Source organism: Pholis gunnellus, assembly GCF_910591455.1.
Source record: "Pholis gunnellus genome assembly, chromosome: 12".
Classification (NCBI taxonomy): domain Eukaryota; kingdom Metazoa; phylum Chordata; class Actinopteri; order Perciformes; family Pholidae; genus Pholis; species Pholis gunnellus.
Window position 1 is genome coordinate 7,515,629 of NC_136539.1, and position 18,976 is coordinate 7,534,604.

General features: G+C 39.9%; 2 protein-coding genes across 2 annotated transcripts in view; one reads left to right on the plus strand and one right to left on the minus strand.

Moving 5' to 3' along the window:
* The window catches only part of col18a1a (collagen type XVIII alpha 1 chain a), a 40,790-nt gene extending 26,617 nt beyond the window's left edge, over window positions 1–14,173 (plus strand). The window contains exons 16-40 of the mRNA XM_079170888.1: window positions 175–306; window positions 642–713; window positions 1,166–1,192; window positions 2,535–2,633; window positions 3,922–3,957; window positions 4,295–4,384; window positions 4,759–4,794; window positions 5,734–5,793; window positions 5,902–5,979; window positions 6,146–6,181; window positions 6,318–6,371; window positions 6,540–6,605; window positions 7,876–7,941; window positions 8,210–8,240; window positions 8,589–8,642; window positions 8,768–8,802; window positions 8,890–9,021; window positions 9,215–9,374; window positions 9,558–9,622; window positions 9,875–10,003; window positions 10,448–10,480; window positions 10,593–10,913; window positions 11,966–12,163; window positions 12,471–12,586; window positions 12,810–14,173. Of these exons, the coding sequence (XP_079027014.1) occupies window positions 175–306; window positions 642–713; window positions 1,166–1,192; window positions 2,535–2,633; window positions 3,922–3,957; window positions 4,295–4,384; window positions 4,759–4,794; window positions 5,734–5,793; window positions 5,902–5,979; window positions 6,146–6,181; window positions 6,318–6,371; window positions 6,540–6,605; window positions 7,876–7,941; window positions 8,210–8,240; window positions 8,589–8,642; window positions 8,768–8,802; window positions 8,890–9,021; window positions 9,215–9,374; window positions 9,558–9,622; window positions 9,875–10,003; window positions 10,448–10,480; window positions 10,593–10,913; window positions 11,966–12,163; window positions 12,471–12,586; window positions 12,810–13,023 (2,340 nt within the window). The 3' untranslated portion in view covers window positions 13,024–14,173. The remainder of the gene's footprint in view (window positions 1–174; window positions 307–641; window positions 714–1,165; window positions 1,193–2,534; window positions 2,634–3,921; window positions 3,958–4,294; window positions 4,385–4,758; window positions 4,795–5,733; window positions 5,794–5,901; window positions 5,980–6,145; window positions 6,182–6,317; window positions 6,372–6,539; window positions 6,606–7,875; window positions 7,942–8,209; window positions 8,241–8,588; window positions 8,643–8,767; window positions 8,803–8,889; window positions 9,022–9,214; window positions 9,375–9,557; window positions 9,623–9,874; window positions 10,004–10,447; window positions 10,481–10,592; window positions 10,914–11,965; window positions 12,164–12,470; window positions 12,587–12,809) is intronic.
* A 2,677-nt stretch (window positions 14,174–16,850) lies between these two features.
* On the minus strand, window positions 16,851–18,932 carry LOC306704511 (GTPase IMAP family member 9-like). The gene is made up of 2 exons (XM_079170890.1): window positions 18,801–18,932; window positions 16,851–18,196 (listed from the first exon to the last, which is right to left on the minus strand). The coding sequence occupies exon 2, from the start codon at window positions 18,156–18,158 to the stop codon at window positions 17,139–17,141; it is 1,020 nt and encodes a 339-aa protein (XP_079027016.1). The 5' UTR covers window positions 18,159–18,196; window positions 18,801–18,932; the 3' UTR covers window positions 16,851–17,138.
* Window positions 18,933–18,976: the final 44 nt, after the last annotated feature.

Genomic DNA, 18,976 nt, shown 5'->3' on the forward strand with positions numbered 1-18,976 from the left:
ACTGATACGAAATGCTGCATGAATGGTAACAGTTTGATTACAAAATAGTTTTGTGCAGGATATGTGAGACAATGAATTACACTACCTTACCATGGTAAGATGCACTTCAATGAAGATGAAATCTTTGCTTTTATTACACTTTGTATTTATTTATTCTGTCACTTCACCCGATAGGGATCTCATGGAGACCCTGGTTTACCGGGAACCTCAGGAGAGACTGGACTGGCTGGTCTGCCCGGACCTCTTGGACCAGTTGGGCCTCCAGGGCCTCCGGGGCCTCCTGGATCAAGCTATCGTGTTGGATTTGTAAGTTCTCTATTAGTTTTTGTGATGATACCTTTTGGTAGAGTCGACTATATATCAATGGGAAAGATACCCCAAAAAAGCTAAATTTCATGTGTGTGATTTGGTTGTCTGGGAAAGCTCTCCATCAAATAAATGGAAATATGAAATTATGCTCAATAATATAGACAGCTGTACTTCAGACACATTGTTGTTGTCCATTCATATGTATATCAGTGAGGGAAATCATTCGAGGTGAAAGCATTCAATCTAAAAATAATTAAACGGGATAGAAAAAAACAATACAACTAAACGTTTTGTTTGGCTAACTGTCACAAAATCTTTGTTGGTGTGTGAAGGATGACATGGAGGCCTCCGGTGGAGGGTTCAGCAATGGACTGCCTGGCGTTACAGGACCTGAGGGAAGACAGGTCAGTATTGCAATTGAAGACGATATGCAGTATCTTACATTCTTCACAATACGGACACGGTTTAAAACTAGCAATAGTTCCCCCTTGTGCTGAAATTCTTTTTTTAGTCCCCATATTACAAGCCAGAGTAAGTCTCTGAACCAGGATCTGATCAGCAGCTTTAAAGTCCTGTTGTCACTTGGTAATTTAGTGACTGATTAATACTCAAGAGTACAATTGAGTGTGCTCTTGTGTCCCATTTGTGCCCTATTTGGCCTATCTGCCATACATTCTGTAAATGATTTGATTGTTTCTCTAAAAACAATATGCTGTGCATTTTGTACAGGTCTACACTTTACACGTCTGTGGTTATTGAACTGGAACTGGTCCTATTTATAGTAGAAAGTTGCAAATGCATGAGGAAGATATACATGAACTTGCATAATAACCAAGGCAAATGTGTGTGCTTTCAGGGTTCTCCTGGCTTGCCTGGACTTCCGGTAAGTAACTGAAGTCATTTTTCTAATTTGTGATGAGCTGGTCCTCTTGCTATTGCCAAACTATTGGATCAAGAAGGGGTCTAGTTTTGAGTCCATGAAATTAGTGGAAACACGCAAACAAGTGTGAGGTACAGTTACCTAGCCTATGCACACCCTCAAGCATCCTAAAGAAGTTTATTTGACATTCAGGATTGGTTATGGGTGGTAATCTTATCCTTGCTACTCTCCTCCGTTGTCATTTCACGCGTGTGTTTTCTAAACCATTGGAGTTGAGAAAAAAAAGCTGCACCTTAATTGATTTCTGAGGGTGAAAGAAGATCCTTGTCCTGTCTAAAGAAATAGAAGCAGGGGAAAAAGAAACAATACAAGCACACAAACAGAACTGAAAGTAACAAAAAAATGAATCCATTGAATCAGGGGAGGACAAACTGTTTTGATCGTGGGCCATGTAGAGAAACATAAAAGGAGTCATGGGCCAAACAATAGTAAATGCGTAGTTTTCAACCAGTTGCAAGAAAAGCTGTGTTTCTATTCCAGGAAACCTCAAGCTATCAAAATAACTACGCAACAGTACTACTACAATAACTACTATTTACTGGTTTGCCCACATGTATTTTGAATCTGCTGCTCTCAATTGATCTTAATTGAAATAAATTCAATACTTTTACATTTAAATACAGTGCATGGCATATGCGCCCACTTAAAATATTATGATGCGATGTGTAAATCTGTAAAGAACTAAAGTTAAAACAGGAGAAAATTACCAAATACCTATATTTCTGTTTCTGTTCATGGCCTAAAGGTTCAGTGAAAAGATTACGCTACAAATGTAGGTGTAAAAATGTGAATCTCTAATTCTAATATTAACATGTAACAAACACAACAGACATTTTTGAGCCAAGAGGTTAAGACGGAGAAAATGTCATTAAATTTAGCCTAGTCGACATATAGTGTTTAATTAAAATGTGCATTGTACTGTGTACTAGTTTATTTTAAAGAATTCACCACGAGCCATTTAAAAACAGGCAGTCGTTTGGCCACCCCAGCATTAAATGAATGCATAGATAGAAGGAACATTAAGTAGAATGTGTGAAAATGAAGGGGGCTGAAAGACAAAGTCATAGCAACACAGCACAGGTGTACCCAAGTTAGTGTGTTAGCAAACATGTCAATGTAACCTGCCTAAAGCTAAACAATGAGCAGAGTAGCTGAAATCTGCGTAGAGTTGCGTGTTGATGTGTGTTAAGTATTATTAGTATGGGCAGTAATGTGGCAGTAACTTTGTTTTTGTGTTCCCCTGAAGTGTGATTTTCACCGTCGTATCTTGATTGTACCTCTGCAGGGCAAAGCTGGGTTGCCTGGTATACCAGGTCAGAAGGGCAGTGAAGGTGTCACAGGAAGAGATGGACGTCCAGGGTTGGATGGCTTCCCTGGACCTCAGGTAAAATAGATCTAGATGACAAATAAGAATATTTCATGCTCCGGCTGGATAGCAGAGGTCACACAGTTGTTGAAAGGTGTTAACACAGTGTGAGATGTTTGAAACCTGTGTGATGTAACAGAGCTTTCGGTTTACCATGTTACACGACAAACGGGGCAAGCTGTCAAAATGAAGATACTTGACTTTCAGGGAAATGTTCATGGTTTTTATTTGGGGATTTTTTTTGTATCTGTTTTTTTGTGTTATGTAGCAGACTTGTCATAATCTAACAAGCCATGGGGCAAAAATATTTTGCATTCTCAAATGTTGATGTCTGTGTCATTTACCCCTGTGGCCACAATAGGTCATTTGATAAAGTCCTTTGTATTGAGCACATTCTGGGTTACACAATTAGGATTTCGGAGGAAAAACAGCCGAGTATGCAGCCTGAAGTCATGCAAATGCTGACAAGATGCAGTAACAGAAGAAAAGGCAAACCCCTCACACAAAGCCTGTGTCAACCAATTTCTTAAAAAAAAAAACTATAATAGAGAGAAATTAATGGACTGTTTGAGGACGGAGAATCACCATTTTTTACACGTCCTACTGCTGTTTCCAGCAGTGCAGAAGAAGTTAAAACACAGTCTAGCAGCAATGCTTTATGGAGATTGTTATAGCAGGGGTGCACAATATATCAGGCGGCCTATCAGTGTCAGTCAAAAACTGCGTTAAAATGTACTATCATATTGGGATCTATAAGTAATACCCGATATAAGCATGAAAGTTCATTCTTGACCTTGGAAATAGTTGTTTAACAAGGTCCATTTACTAGCTTTTTCAATGAACTTTCAACTGCATGTCATGGTCTTCATCATCATGTTTGTTTGGCTGTCATAGAGATGGCTCAGTTGATATTCATACTTATTCATACGTCACATGCTCCAGCATCAACTGTTGCACCACCAAACGGCATGCTGGGTAAAGCTTGCTCTCTGTCGATGTACGTGCGAGCACCCAAATGACGCCTACGCTCTAACATTGCTGGGGCATGCAACTGTGTCATGGCAGGTGTATTGGGAATTCAATTTTACATATGAATGGAATCATAAATGACTTTACGTCTTATTTAGCAGGTTTATCAGGTAATTATACCACGTGACATGAAAGAAGCAGTGCTTTTATTCTCTTCAGTTTTCAATGAATACGAAGGTTGTTCCTCTCGTCTGTTGTCGGATCTTTGTGAAGCAGGTATTTGGACCTTTCACCTTTGTTAAAGTATCTTTTGTCTCATTCCTCTTTAATTTCACAGGGCCCAAAGGGTGACTATGGCAACAAAGGAGAGAGGGTGAATATTATCTTCATTTTTAACCCTAAAATCACTGTTCATTTATACACATCATGTTCATTACAAAGCAACTCTCTGTATGATGCTAATTCAATCTTGTACTGCAACACACATTCCATCTCACATCTGTCGGTTTCTGTGTAGTTATTTTGATCTGTTAGACCGTAAAAGATCAAAAGTATCCTCTTTGAAGATACTGTTATTCTTTATGTTTATACAGATATTAAAAAACTAAAGCTGTGTCACATTCAGCATTTGATTCATTTCCTGTCTTGGATGGACAGTTGCTCATCTTTTGTGCTGTGTGTGTGTGTGTGTGTGTGTGTTGTGGTTTTAGGGTGAATCGGGTCGAGATGGAACAGGTCTCCAAGGCCCACCCGGACCACCTGGACCACCAGGACAAATCATTCACCAAACATCTGGCGATGTAAGCAACAAAAAGCACACTGTAGACTGTCATTCTAAACTAAGAGCAGTTTTAATCAGTGATGGCATTCATGTGTTGATGGTGTTGTTGGCAATGACGGCCCTCAGGTTTGTATTCATGTTCAAACAGTAATAGTGAAACAGAAAATATATTGTATTTTAGGCAGCTGTACACAATTCATCCACAGAGAGGAAGCTGCACTCATTTCACAGGTTACATTTTAGAATCAAACCAATCAGGGCAATAATTCGTTGTGTGTAGATTTACTTGTACAATTTTGTGTTACAGTTATTATAAAGTTTGAAAAAAAACTGATAGTCAGTTAGCAAAACACCGAACACCAGTTTAATAAAGTTGCATGTCTATGTTTACAGGGAGGAGCTGGTCTACCTGGCCAGGCTGGATTCCCTGTAAGTCTCCCCGTGTTACATGATGAATGTACCTTCCCCTATTATAACCATACATTTTAAGTCTATTTACTCTTCACACTAATGGTAAATACACTTCAGATTATTGTGTTTTTTTAACCTCTTGTTAATTTACATTTCTTTTTTTAATTTTATTCTTTCTTTCATTATTATTGTCAACAAATGCCATGAAAAGACCAAAACCAACAATGTTTTTTTTCCGCCTCTCAGTACTTTAGAACTTCCCTATTCGAGACCATTCACTCCTACTAAAAATGCAAATCTTACAAAAACAGGTTACAATTATATTAAACGTAAATTAAAGGCTCTAAAAACCTATTTTCTCAACCAGCTTCATACTATAAATGATCAGGTCCTACATGGATGCACTATTTTCAGCCAAAGTTTTGAAAATGTCCGATGAAAAATGTCTGTCGTGTATTTCAACGCACCAATCAGGATTTAACATTTTAATCAAAATGTGAGAACAGTTGTTTGAGGTGTTTGCTTATGTTGCCACCTCACTGTTTGCAGTTAATCAAGCAGATTTATGAGTTTATTTGAGATTGTTAAACTCTTGACCGTGACTGTTATACATTTAGTAATGAGTATTTAATGTTATGGAGAAATACTTAAGATATGAAACCACCTTTCCACTGGTTTAGAGGAAGATATTAAAGTAATTTCCTTCAACAATTTTAACAGTAAAGTGAGCAAGCATCAAATGCTTCTCTGCGCTACAGTTAGCAGACAACATATTGGCACTGCATCTACTCCCAGAAGCCCACAACATCTCATCCACTTAATTCTACACTGAATGTGTAAACAGTGGCTAACTCGGCAATACAAGCAGAACTGTGTAGACGGAGCGTAATGGAATGGCTTGAATTGATCTGGGGGAAGACTTTCCGGCTGATAAACCATACTGTCTTTATCCTGCAGGGTCCTATTGGACCAAAGGGGGACAGAGGAGACCCTGGCCTTCCAAGCTACGGGGGGAAGGTAAAGTCTTGGTTTATTTGTTCGTTCAAGTCATTTAGCCACTCGTCGTCGTTGAGACACTGCTGTAATTGAGTGTGCGTTGCCTCGTCTGTGCTGTGCCGTGTTCAGGGTGATAAAGGTGAACCAGGCCTCATAATCGGACCTGATGGAAACCTTCTGCATCTGGAAGGGCTGACGGGTACGAAGGTGAGTCTCACTGCTTTCATCTGTTTTGTCTCTCTCATAAAAAGAGATACGCGCCTCTCCTCTTAAGTATATGATGTGTTGCTGCTTTTCATTTCTTAATATTTTGCCCGGTTTCGGTGATACATTTGTTGTTGTAACTATTCTGTTTCCTCTACGCTGCATGTAGGGAGACAGAGGATCACCTGGACCTGTTGGACCCACTGTAAGGGTTTTACCATCTCTATCTATTATATCTACACTTATTTAACTGAACAGTTTCAAACCAAAAATGTATTTCTTTCCCCACTTCATTCTCCTGTCAGCTCACAATGTCTTTCATTTCCTGATTTATTGCATAGGGCCAGTATGGGCCTTCTGGAATAAAGGGTGAAATGGGAATGCCTGGAAGACCTGTAAGTAGCCCTTCCTAGGTTGGATGTTGCTTTACTATTATGTGGTTATACTAAGTACCACATAGTCAATTTACTGACCTATTGCATATTGCTCCAGTTACATTTGAATGCCATTGTTACCTGTTTCAAAGTGCAGGGAAATATTAATCCATGACTTTCTCCCCTCAGGGTCGCTCTGGTGTAAATGGTTACAAGGGTGAGAAAGGAGAGACAGGAGTTGGCTATGGCTACCCAGTAAGTGTTATTATTATTACCAATACCTTAGAAAGATCGTTTTTGACAGTGACAGAAGTTAATACAGATTGTTTGACACCATCTTGTTTACTTTCCATCACCCAAGCCATGCCTGGTTGTCACAAAAGACACTGAATGTGACGAGTCTGCATTTCATCAGGTGGCACATGCCAGGAACTACACATACTCACTGAAAAGGAAGAGAGTCTTGCATTGAGCATCAAAAACTGACTGGCTAGCTAGCTTTTTACTTAGCTTGATTAATAAACGTTCATTGGGACCTCTTTTCAACCTCTTGTCAAGTAGCCAATTAGCTAGCTTGCACTAGCTAGTAGGGGTATCACAATGTTGTTTCTAAGTCGATAGAAATTAGCAACCTCTGAAATCATGGAGAAACATCAGAACTGGAAAGTCCTGCTTCCCTGAAGTCACCGATGTGACAACAATTTGCCTTCCCTGTGAGTTATATAAACAACAAACGCAAATTTGCAGGCTATGCTACTCGCGGTAGCCTACCATACGCCACCTTTGAAAATAAAAACTGACCATAAAACCAATGATCTGTTGTAGAGCTGCCTCCTCTTCGTCGATAAGTGGAAGAATCGGGCATTAAAGTGTCTTAAAGTGTTGCTTTTGTGGGGTCTGCTGATTAAATCAAGTTATCAATTAGTCGACAAAATGATGTGTTAGTCAACTAGGAATTGATTTTGCCGAGGACAGCCCTAATCTGTTGCTCTTTACGAATCAAGACTTGATAATGTAACAATGGCACAGCCATCAGTGCTGACATTTAAAAAAGTTTCAATATATTTGAAACAGTCAAAAATGTAATTTAATTGTGGTTTTTGGAGAATTGGGACACCCTTACTAGCTATTTATGTATTATTTACCTTAACTAACACAAGTCTTGGGTTTCAAAAACACAACCCCTGTTTAGTTACCTTGTGCCGGTGTGATAAATGTTGATTCACAGCGTTGATTAAAATATATGTATCACATGTACATACTGTATATACATACATATATCTCATCAGGGAGCTTCCGTAATCCTAATCAAAGCTGTACATTTCTCAGACTTGTCAGCGTTTGCTGGGAGAATGCCCGAACATCCAACACAGATAACATTGTTTACGTCAACGCTAGCAGTCATTGTGTCACAGTAGATATCAAAATATCAAAATACTGTCGGAGCTCTTAATAGTATGTCAGTAATAATTCTCTACATACACACCAAACAGTAAGATAGAGTGAACAACTTTGTTTTCATCAGGGAGTCCCCGGCCAACCAGGACCACCTGGACCCCCTGGACCAGCCATTCCCTTAGATCGCTTCAACGTGAGTACACAAGATCCAAAACCTTGTAATGTGAAATAAACTTTAGACATGTGCATGTACTATTTAGCACAATGTTGATGTCTCTCATGTGGTCGGATATAGTATCATATGGTTAAGCAGTCAATCATTATCTGGTGCTTTTGTTCCGTTTGCCTTGTTGTCTTCTGAAACTACTGAGTCGCTAATTGCATAATTTAGCATAAACCTTAGATGAATCTTTTCCTCTATTAATGCCGGGAATTTCTTCATTTTTTCCCCTTATTCACAGCGCTATGATGAAACTTCAAGGAATTACCCAGGTATGACCTCTCTCACACGTCGCACCGATACATAATACTGTAAGATAGAGAGGGATCAGAATGAAGAAGTAAAAAGTGCCAGTCAAGGAAGAGAGATTTAGAAAGGGCTTTAAGTGCCTGCAGAGATAACCAGTTCTATCTTAATTTCAGTTTGATGGAGCTGCCTCAGCCCGAAGGGGATATACACTCTATTGTCAAGAGATTAGGCTGTCAAGTCTGACTAGATTTGAAGAATGAATTGATAAAACACAGAAGACGTCACTATCAATGCTACAGTTTTGCACATCAGATACACCTGTGGGATATTGTGTCTAACTCACCAATGTTAAAAATGATATTTTGTTGTAGCAACTAAAGGGGAAAAAGGAGAGCATGGGGACCGAGGCCTTCCAGGAATCCCAGGTAAATCCAAGTTTGCGTAAAATACACATACTGTACTATTATGACATACATATCCACTGCACTGCAGGAGTGTGTAGAAGTGAATTATTTGTACTTAGCTACTAAAACACTTTTTTATTTTACAGGGACCGCCTCTAATTTCGATATTTACACATTCAAGGTAAACTAGCTTGTCGCTACCCCACCAATCAGTTTCCTGAGTGTGCTGGATGTACTGTACTTCATAATGTTAAACTGTTCCCAACAGAATGAACTGAAGGGAGAGCGCGGAGGCCTCGGTGTGAAGGGAGAAAAGGGAGAGTCTAGTGGCGGATATTATGACCCACGTTTTGGAGGAATACAAGGCCCACCAGGGCCTCCTGGCAAACCAGGTCTAGAGGTGAGTTCTAAGAGTCTGTCCTAGTATATTTACAGGTGTTAACGACCCAGATCTTATTTAGTTAGAGGGTTTGTGGTTTTACCTGTAGAGTAAGCACATCACCCGTTGATACACATAACTGTTTGTCATGACCTAGATGATGAACATTTTAAAACGCATTCCAGTCATTTAGATTTTTTCTTTTTCATGTTAGGGTCCAAAAGGAGAACCTGTGTTGGGCCCTCCTGGACCCCAGGGGCCACCAGGGACACCAGGGATTGGTTACGATGGGCGACCAGGTCCTCCAGGAGCACCTGGACCACCAGGACCCCAAGGATCTTCCTCGCTTCCCGGAGCATATAGGCCCAATCACTGTAAGCGACCTTTTTCTCTGTTTCAATATTCCAGATCATTCTAAACTGAACACTGCTGCATCTAGTGTGGAGGTGACCTTTATTAAGCTACTGTCTGCGCTCAGCTCGTTGGCTACTGGAGACAAACTCCACTTGAGCTGTTCAGAAGCCAAATCATGAACAAGCTTTTGTTTGCATTTGCAGCCCTCAATATTCCTGGACCTCCTGGTCCTGCTGGTCCGCCTGGAAGTCCTGGTCACTCTTCTGGGGTAAGTAAAGTCCCTGCACTTTAATATCATCCAATATATTATGTGATTGTTAGGCTGGCATTGATAATAAGTTATGTTATTCGTAATTATCAGTCTGCATACTGCAGCAGGTGTTGTCCATTGATCATATTGTGTCTAAAATTGCCTGATAGTATATTCAGGGCTGATTCATTTGAGGAGCAATTGGCATATATTAGTTATTTCATTCATGTTCATCAAAAGCTAAACGGCATGTATATTTGTTTTCCACAGGTTACTGTTTTAAGGTCATACGACACAATGATAGCTACTGCGAGACGTCAGACGGAGGGAAGCCTCATCTACATCATTGACAAAGCTGACCTCTATTTGAGAGTGCGCGATGGACTGCGGCAAGTCATGGTACAGTACAATGCTTTGAGAGGCCTTTAAACTGTAGAGTTTCAATACTATCAGACTTTAAAGCTGCTGTGGTCAGTTTTTGGCCACTAGGGTGCAACAAGAAAATCAAAAGAAGTTGGCACAGCCACTGCCATATCCCTGTTTTTCACAACATCCTGTCAAAAACAACAACATGAGGCCCAATGGTATTTTTGGTTGAAACGCAAAAAGATAGTTTTGTTTCATACGGTTTCATTCATGGATATTTGAAATAATGTTTTAACATTTTATTATTCAACTGTAAAATACCTTTACTTATATGAAAAGGTTTTTTAAGTTATGTGTTTGTGTAAAAAAGTAAAGATTCTGAGTTAATACACTATACTCAGTTCAGATCAGGCCATTCATTAATTGTGAGGTGAGATGTCAGTATTCACTAAACGGCTATTTTTCCTCTCCTCTCAGCTCGGAAACTACAGTCCCTTCTTCAGAGATCTGGTACGTTCCACAGAAGAAAAATAGAATACAGAGATAGAAGACATATTTAGCTTTTTTCATTCACTGATTGTTTTTGATTTTTCTTTTAAATCTCTCTAATTTTCATTTCAAGGAGAACGAGGTGGCAGAAGTCCAGCCTCCACCTGTGATCCTGTACCCCCAGTCCCAGGACCAGTCCCACAACAACGGAGCTGGCCATTACTCCCAGGGTGGTTCAGCCATACGACCCATTGAGCCTCCACCACTACGACCTGTAGACCCCAGATACCCCGCACAGTATGATCCCAGATTCCCAGACCCGAGACACACAGGCCAGACAGATGGGAGATTAGCCACACAACAGACTGAGAACAGATACCCTGTAACTCCGCAGCGACGACCCAGCCCGCCTGTAGCGCAGCCTGCCGGCCATGTGGAGCCATCAGCATCAGGAGTGAGTAGAGCTCATAAATGTCAACAATGTTAGTTAGTTATGGAGGGTATCATATTGCAGCGCACTTAAAGGCAGTGCATAATTATGAAGATTCGGTGTGTTTGTATATATTTGACGTGGAGGTTAAAAAAAGAAAGGGAATAAACTGATTGGGGGTTTTATTCCCTCTGTTGCTATCCACAGAAAGGACAGCGCAGCAGCATATCTCTTCCCTCTTTTGTTGTCATTATTGACCTTTGTATAAGAAGCACCTGCTTTGTCTTTCTCTCCCGTCACATCCAATTAGTGCTTCTTTTGTCCTATTTTCAGATTAGGACTAGGATTTGAGGTAAATGTCTTGACTCTTTTTGGGTGGAAATAATGTAGTATGCTGGTTGGATATAATATAATACAATATTTTATTTAATAACATAATGCATTTGCAAAAAACAGAATGCAAACAGTAATAAAAGAGTGCACGTTGATGTACGTGGGATTTATTGCTTTGTACTTTGTGGTATTTCTCTGGTCTTCGCTGGTATTGACTTATTTCTGGAATCTTGACATCCTTATTGACTGATAATGGACTTTTGAGGCTGATACCAATATCAATATTTGAGAGGATCTAATATCCAGCAGTAATATACTATGTCACAGTCTTCTTTTCTTTTTTTTTACTGTGATCATAAGTCAGCCACACACTTGAAAATCAACTTGTCAGTGCTCACTGTTGGACAAATGATGGAGACAGTGTCTATTCTAAATAACCTCAAATATTTTGATATTTGCGTTCCGTAATTATTAGTTACTTATCAGCGGACATATGTACATCAGCAATGAGCTAATATTGGCTGATACAGTGGCCCATCCTATTAAGTGCTCTAGCTTTTCACAATGGCAAATAAATTAAATATGCAATATTTTATCTGATCACAACAATAATAAAAACATTTTTTTTTAGCAATATGCTAAACGAGGTATATATAAAAAAAAGTATCCTAAACCGATGTGTACCAAGAGCAGGTCATACAGAGGCAATTCTTTTTAACAGAAACCCGTGTCTTCCTCTCCAGCTACATATCATCGCCTTGAACGCCCCTCAAACTGGTAACATGCGAGGAATCCGCGGGGCAGACTTCCTGTGCTTCCAGCAGGCCCGCGCTGTGGGCCTGAAGGGGACCTTCAGAGCTTTCCTGTCCTCCAAGCTTCAAGACCTCTACACCATCGTCCGCAGGTCGGACAGGGACAGCACCCCCATCGTGAACCTCAAGGTCAGCTACTACTGATGAGGAAGTGGCAGCATTGTTAAAGGCTTCCTGTTCATACTACACTGGGTGTCTGCATAGGCTGACCCTCTCAGATATAGAGAGATTTTGAGTTTGATTCTGCTACAGTCCAACTGTAGCTCTGACACCTTATATTTCAAGGTTTCTTGAAAGGAAATAGGATTCTGTATTAATCGTTGTGGTCTTCGACTGTGTTTTAACTGTTGTCTGAACTACGTTTTTTCTTTATTTATCTTGCTGCTATATGAAGAGTAGGAGAAATGAAATATAAGGCATTATATTCTCCTTGCAGGACCAAGTGTTGTTCAGCAGTTGGGAGTCTCTCTTTGGGGACGATGTGAGCAGAATGAGGGAGAATGTACCAATCTACTCCTTTGATGGTAGAGACATCGTCAGAGACAGCGCATGGTGAGTCTTTGTTAATGTCATTTGTTCAGTTGTCGTCCATTTAATACAGCATCCCGTGCACTTACATGTCGCTGTCAGTGTAGTAGTAGCAGCATTTGTTTCCTTTACTGTTACATTTTGTATACTTTGTTGATTTTCCATCCACGGGCACAAACTGAATGCTGTATATATTTATATATATATATATATTCTGACACATGTGCTTGTTTTTGCTTTCCTTCAGGCCGGAGAAAATGGTCTGGCATGGATCAAGCAACAAAGGCCACCGGCAAACAGACCACTACTGCGAAACATGGCGGGCGGGCGACCACGCTGTGACTGGTCTGGCATCATCTCTACAGAGCGGCCACCTCCTGCAGCAAACCTCCAGCAGCTGCTCCGGCTCCTACGTCGTCCTCTGCATCGAGAACGCCTTCACATCACACTCCAAAAAATAAATCCCGTCCATCCTCCTATATATTTTTTTTGTTTTTGTTTTTTTTGTTCTGGGCCCTGGTTAAACACCGTTTTAATTTCCCGAGAACACGCCTGGTGACCATGTGGCGTCCAATGAACTGGCCCTGTGGCTCTTTGCCTGGCAGAGACCCTTTGCATTGTCTGCTCCTCCCCTCCATAAACGCCAAAGAGAAGGGTCGAACAGAGGGGTGTTGGTCCTTTTTCTCGGGGGCATTGACACATATTTTCTCCTCGGTGCGGAACGAGAGCGGAGAAGCTAAATGTGTTCTCAAATTGTATCCATTTTCTTTTTGTTATTATGTATATTACATGTTTGTTGTTTGTGATTTCTTTTTTTGTTGACGTTATCATTGTTTTACCTTTTAAACTGTTTATAAAAATGCTATATCCATCCTGTTATTTTTTATTTTTATATTAAGTATTGATCATTTCCACTTTCTTTTCCAATTTCATTTTTAAATTGTGGGTAATGACGGGGAAACAGCAAACGTTTAAAGACTATTTTAAAGGAGATAATAGATATTTATTTTTAAATGAAGTTATGTAAGGAAAAAAATGATTTGGAAAAATAAAGAAAAATGCTTAATACCCTCATTTATATTCTACACAACTTAGAACATTTCATTCTTTTCAAAAGAGCTTCTGATCAGAAACTGCCTTTTTACACAACCAGGACTGCTTTACACAATAAGCTCATGTAGTGAACCCCTCCTTTGGAAAGCATTATTCTACTGCATTCAGATGCTTTTACTTTTGCTAAATTTAAATGACCTTGTTGGACACAGACACCACTGTGATAAATAATCCTGCATCCACAGGGCAAGATTCATCCTAGCTAAAATTGAGCCTTATGAATCTAAAATGATTATTTTTCCCTTTACCACTTCATGAAAACCTATCAGTGAGTAAGCTGGAAATGATTAGTTTGCTGCTAATCTTTGTTGGAGGGATTGCTGTCACGGGCGTTAGGGCCGGATAAAACAGTATGTTAAGAGGAGAGAAGCTCTTGCAGTATCCTTGTATGAATTTCAGAGACTAACCTGGCCTTAATGCTACTGATATCTTGAATATCTTGACTGAAACTGTGGATATCCATTTCTATAACTATTTGTGCTATACTGTTTCGCCCAGGCACTGAATAAAAGTCTTTTTCAACTACATCAATAATGTGATGTCATGTTCATGTAGCCAGACAGCGTGTTGAATTACTTTCATTTGCTGAAACAAATGGCCCCATCCCATGAGGAGCGCTGATGGCACTGTGGCCTTGATAGGTTTCACTCAGCAGCCCTGACTAGCAGCTTTATGTCCTATTCAATGAGCTGCTGCTGGTGGCATTGACTCCACCACAAATCAGTGTGTCCATGGTAAAGAGAGGCACTCAACACGCCTTGGTCATACATCATCACTGTTAATCTACAAATGCAACTTCATTTAATTTAACCATGACATCATAACTACATAGATGATAACATAGATGATACAACAGTAACCATAATGGTAACTGCCAATGTTATGGGTATGTTAAAAAAAAATGTCAATGTGTCCTGATGAGGAGTTAAGTAAACTTGTATGTGTCATTGTGAACTAATTACAGCAGAACATGTCCAGATTGACATAAAAACAAAAAGAAAAGGAAATTAGCATCTGCTGTAGGTCTAGTAAGTGGATTTTAAAAGAGAACTGAACTGGGTCACCAGTCATTGGCGATAGCTCATGAAATCCCCTTAAATCTCGTCTTTAAAGTTAGGAGGCGTTTCAAGATAATCTTTGATTAAGAAGATTAATTTGAATCATTCAGAGTTGGCCTAATTTAGAAGTTACTTTAAAATGATATGTCCACCAGAAGAGAGATTCTTACATTCAGGTGGTTCTACAGCAGTGGCGGGCCGTGTGTTTTATACCTGGGCCTTCAGTGCTGTCCTACTGCAGTTAAACCAGCTCCTAATAACCTCATTCTGACGCCACAGCTACGGGTTATTATTTGTTTCGTGTAAAAATGAAGCTCAACACCTACAAATACACTAACTGCTGAGTGCAGATACATGAATACGCACACGGCGGGATGCTGCGTCATTAACGGACAATCAATCCAGCAAAACACGCATTCCACCACACACTAAAGAGCACGGGCCATTCAAATATTATTCACATCAGAGGGAACAATATTAACCATATCATGAAAGGAAATACACAACACCTTAGTTCTTGTTACAGACGGATTTATTTGTCTGTCAACACCGAGGGGGAAAATGAGTCCACTGAAAACACATGAATCTTCAAAGATGATCACTTAAACACTTTAATTCAACTTAACTCAAGCATGTACCTCAGATAAAACAAATACCAAACAAAACAATTTTATCTGTCTTATTGTTCCCTGTTTCTTTCTTGTGTCTTTCTGACATTTATTTCCAAATCTTTCTTTTTCTTCTTGTGCTTTCTCTCTGCACATACTATATGCTTTCCAGTCTACTTTAAACGTTCTACATTTCTTTCTTTCTTTCTCTCTTGAGCATTTTTCTGCTGCACCTTTCTCTCTTTGCTTCAAACACGTTTTGAGTTAATCCAATTTTTTGTCGGAGGCTAAAACTGCCTTTTTCAGGGAACCCCAATTTTATCCATCCTTCCAATTGTCTGGCAGTCTGATTATCTTTGTCCCACATGTATTTTGTTATTGGAGGGAAGACCATGGCATCAGGCTGCTTAGGCTCAGACTTACTTTGACTTTTACCTATTTTCTCTAGTTAGTTGTTTACGGTATCTTCAAAACAATCTGGTTCAATCAAGACTTGAAAGGATACACCAAATCTTCTCTAAAAAACTACAAGTTAACCAGGACTCTACTGTCCAGCACCCTAATGTGCGATAATACCGGTTTACCACTTCAAAGTGTCTGTTCCATCACAAAATAATTTCTCACAGGGTGGGATTCTTTTTCCAGGTCCAGGATTGGTACGGCAATCTCAAACCCCGCCTGACGACAGCCTCTCACCTTCTGGGAGGAGTCAACTATTGTTTGCGCGCTTCTGTCGTCTAACGGAGTCCTGATTACTCGTCCGATCCCATCCTCGTCGCCATTTGTGTTTGGAAAAACATTTTTTTAACTGTTTTATTAAAAAATCTAAAATATATTGATTGAACAGACACTAATAATAATTCAGCTGAATGGATACAGCTCTTTCGCCACAGTTGGTGCGGAGGTCTAACAACAAGGGATAGTTTAACAAAGTGTTATATGCACCTTATCTCAACACGTTTGCTCCACTTCGCCATAGTTATACAGCAGTTTGACTAGTTTCAGGGAGATTCCTTCCCACCCTGAGCACGATGTCAGAGCCATATGTCCTCTGTGTGAATATGTTGAATCGACGAAACCTTAAGTACTCGAGCACTAAAGAACCTAAAGTTTTACTGTCTTGTAAGTCTCTCTTTTTCTCTTTTCTCAAATTTTAACAGTAATTTCTCTTCATTTCTATTGATGCACTTTCTGGTTGATGTGGTTAATACAGTTTGAAAGGCACTTTGAATGGTCTTTGTTTATAGTATGTCATATTCAAATAAACTCCTCGCAATGTCTTGCAGCCCTGCACTATTAAATTACGCATATTTGTAGCGCTGTACAAAATGCCTTTTTTTCCATGAAAGCCTCTAATGAGGTTTTTCAAAAGAAGCTTTGAATGTCTGTCTATGATGTCATCATCCTGAAAAATTGGCAAGATATGTTATATGCAAGATGTAATATGCAAGATAAGACTTTTGACCTTTGAACTCTTGGTAGAACAGTTAATCATGACTTAGAAAAAGGTCTGGTCTTAATATCACAAGTTTATTACAAGATCAGTTTAGCATATGAACACTTACAGCTTTACATAACTTGTGAAAAGAATGCTTTGACTGTTACTTCAGTTTTTATATGTTCTTTTAAATGTTAATGATATGCGTACATTTATTACTATGAAAAGTTAACTTACACACTGAATACCTGCTAAGACCACATTCAAAAAGAAATCATGCGTGACTTAGCCTGACTAGCAATAGTCTCTAGCTCTACTTACATGATTAAAATTAGCTTCATTGTCATTCATTCTGATAATTAAATTTTTTTTAGAAATTTTTCGATTACTTTAGCGAGGAGAAAAGAAATACCATCACTCTTCTCAATTTTCTCTCTGGCCTCTTTTTCATACTTTTCCTGCAACTTTTCTCTTTCTTCTCTCAGTTCTCTGTCATGCTGTTCCTTAATTTTACTCTGCATGTTTGCCATATCCTTTTCTTGCTGCTCTCTGTCTCTCTGTCTCTCTGCTTCTCTCTCTTTCCTGTCCCTCTCTCTGTCCTCACCAAACATCTCCACCGTCTTCTTCATTTTCTCCTCAAACTGTTTGCTCTTCCTCTCGCTCTCAGCCTTGAGTTGGTCGCTCTTTTTCTTCATCTCTTGGTCATATTTTTCCTGTATTTCCTTGGTAAGTTTCTCTTGCTCTTTCCGAATTTGCTCTTCTTTCTCTTTCAGGATGCGTTGTTTCTCCTCTTCGATTTTCCTCTCTGCCTCTTGGAACATGTCGTTGGTGTAGTGGCTTCCTCCGTTCCTCTGGACTACATTTCTGATCTTCTGGAGCAGCTCAGTGACCTGAGAGTGATCCTTCAGCTTATTATTGAAGACATGGTACTGGCCATTACATCTGTCTACAAGTTCCTGCAGGTCCGGGCAATCCTCCAAGTAGTCCTCAATAGATGTGTCTTCAAGCTGGTCACCATGAGTAAAGAGCACCATGCTGTATTTGTCTGCAGTCTGGCCAAAGAGTTCTTGAATTTTCTGCACCGTCTGCTTTTCCTCATCAGTGTATCTTCCCAGCTTGATGATCACCAGGAACACATGGGGTCCAGGAGCAGCATAAGAGATGCACTGGGAGAGATCTTTAGATGTTTTCTCCTCGTTAAACCTGGTGACAAAGAGGCCCGGGGTGTCGATAACAGCAACCTGTTGCCCATCCACCACAGCGTCGCCCTTGGAACAGAGTACAGTCATAGACTTTCCACTGAACTTTGATTGAAAGCACTCTCGTCCCAGAATGGTGTTTCCAGTGGCACTCTTCCCAATTCCAGTCTTCCCCACCATCACTATCCTCAGCTCCTCATCATTTTTTCTGCTGCTTCCTGTGTAGAAGAATGAGTGACACTGAATAAGACTCTACATCAGGTTGTACACACGTTGTACTCAACATAACTTGTACAGATATAGGAGAAAAGAAGCATCCATTCTGCTGCTTTGACAGAGCCAATGAAGGAGTTTGTTGGAGGTTCCAATTTACAACATTTGTTGCAGACTTTCATTTGAGACGAATAAATGTTCTCCTCTGGCTTTCTTTCCATCATCTAATGTGGCGTCCATATACTGTTCAGTTCACCACTTACAGGAAAAGGCAGCAGGTCTTTTAAAGTCCCCCCTCTGTCAGCTGAAAGTGGAACTGGAAGTTGAAAACCTGTCTGCCTATCCAGACTGACACATTTATTTGAGGGTGTCTAAGATAAAAAAAAATCTTGATAAAATAAAAATGTCAATAAAACTGTTTGTCAATCACATTAATAAATCAAAGAAAACTCTCAACTGAACCTCCCTTCAAAAGACAATTCAACCTCCCTACCAAATAACAATACAATGACAAAAACAGAACAAATGAACTTTTGATTCTGATTCTCAAACTAAAACGAACGAACCCTGTCACCGGAGACAGAAAGTGTCATACAAAATTCAAATTACCGTAACTCCTCAATTCAATCACGCTATCGATGAAATTCCAACGGATTCTGAAAGCTGAGAAACTGAGCTTTCCAGTGATATATGGTACATTACGGTAGTGGAGAAACAGTGCCGTGATTGGCTGTGGGGGAGGGGTGGAAGTGAACAGAGCAGGAAACGCAGCAGCTGAGAGTGAG

Coding starts and splice junctions, on each gene's coding strand:
- LOC306704511 (XM_079170890.1), bottom strand. CDS start 18,158: ATGGTGGGGAAGACTGGAATTGGGAAGAGTGCCACTGGAAACACCATT.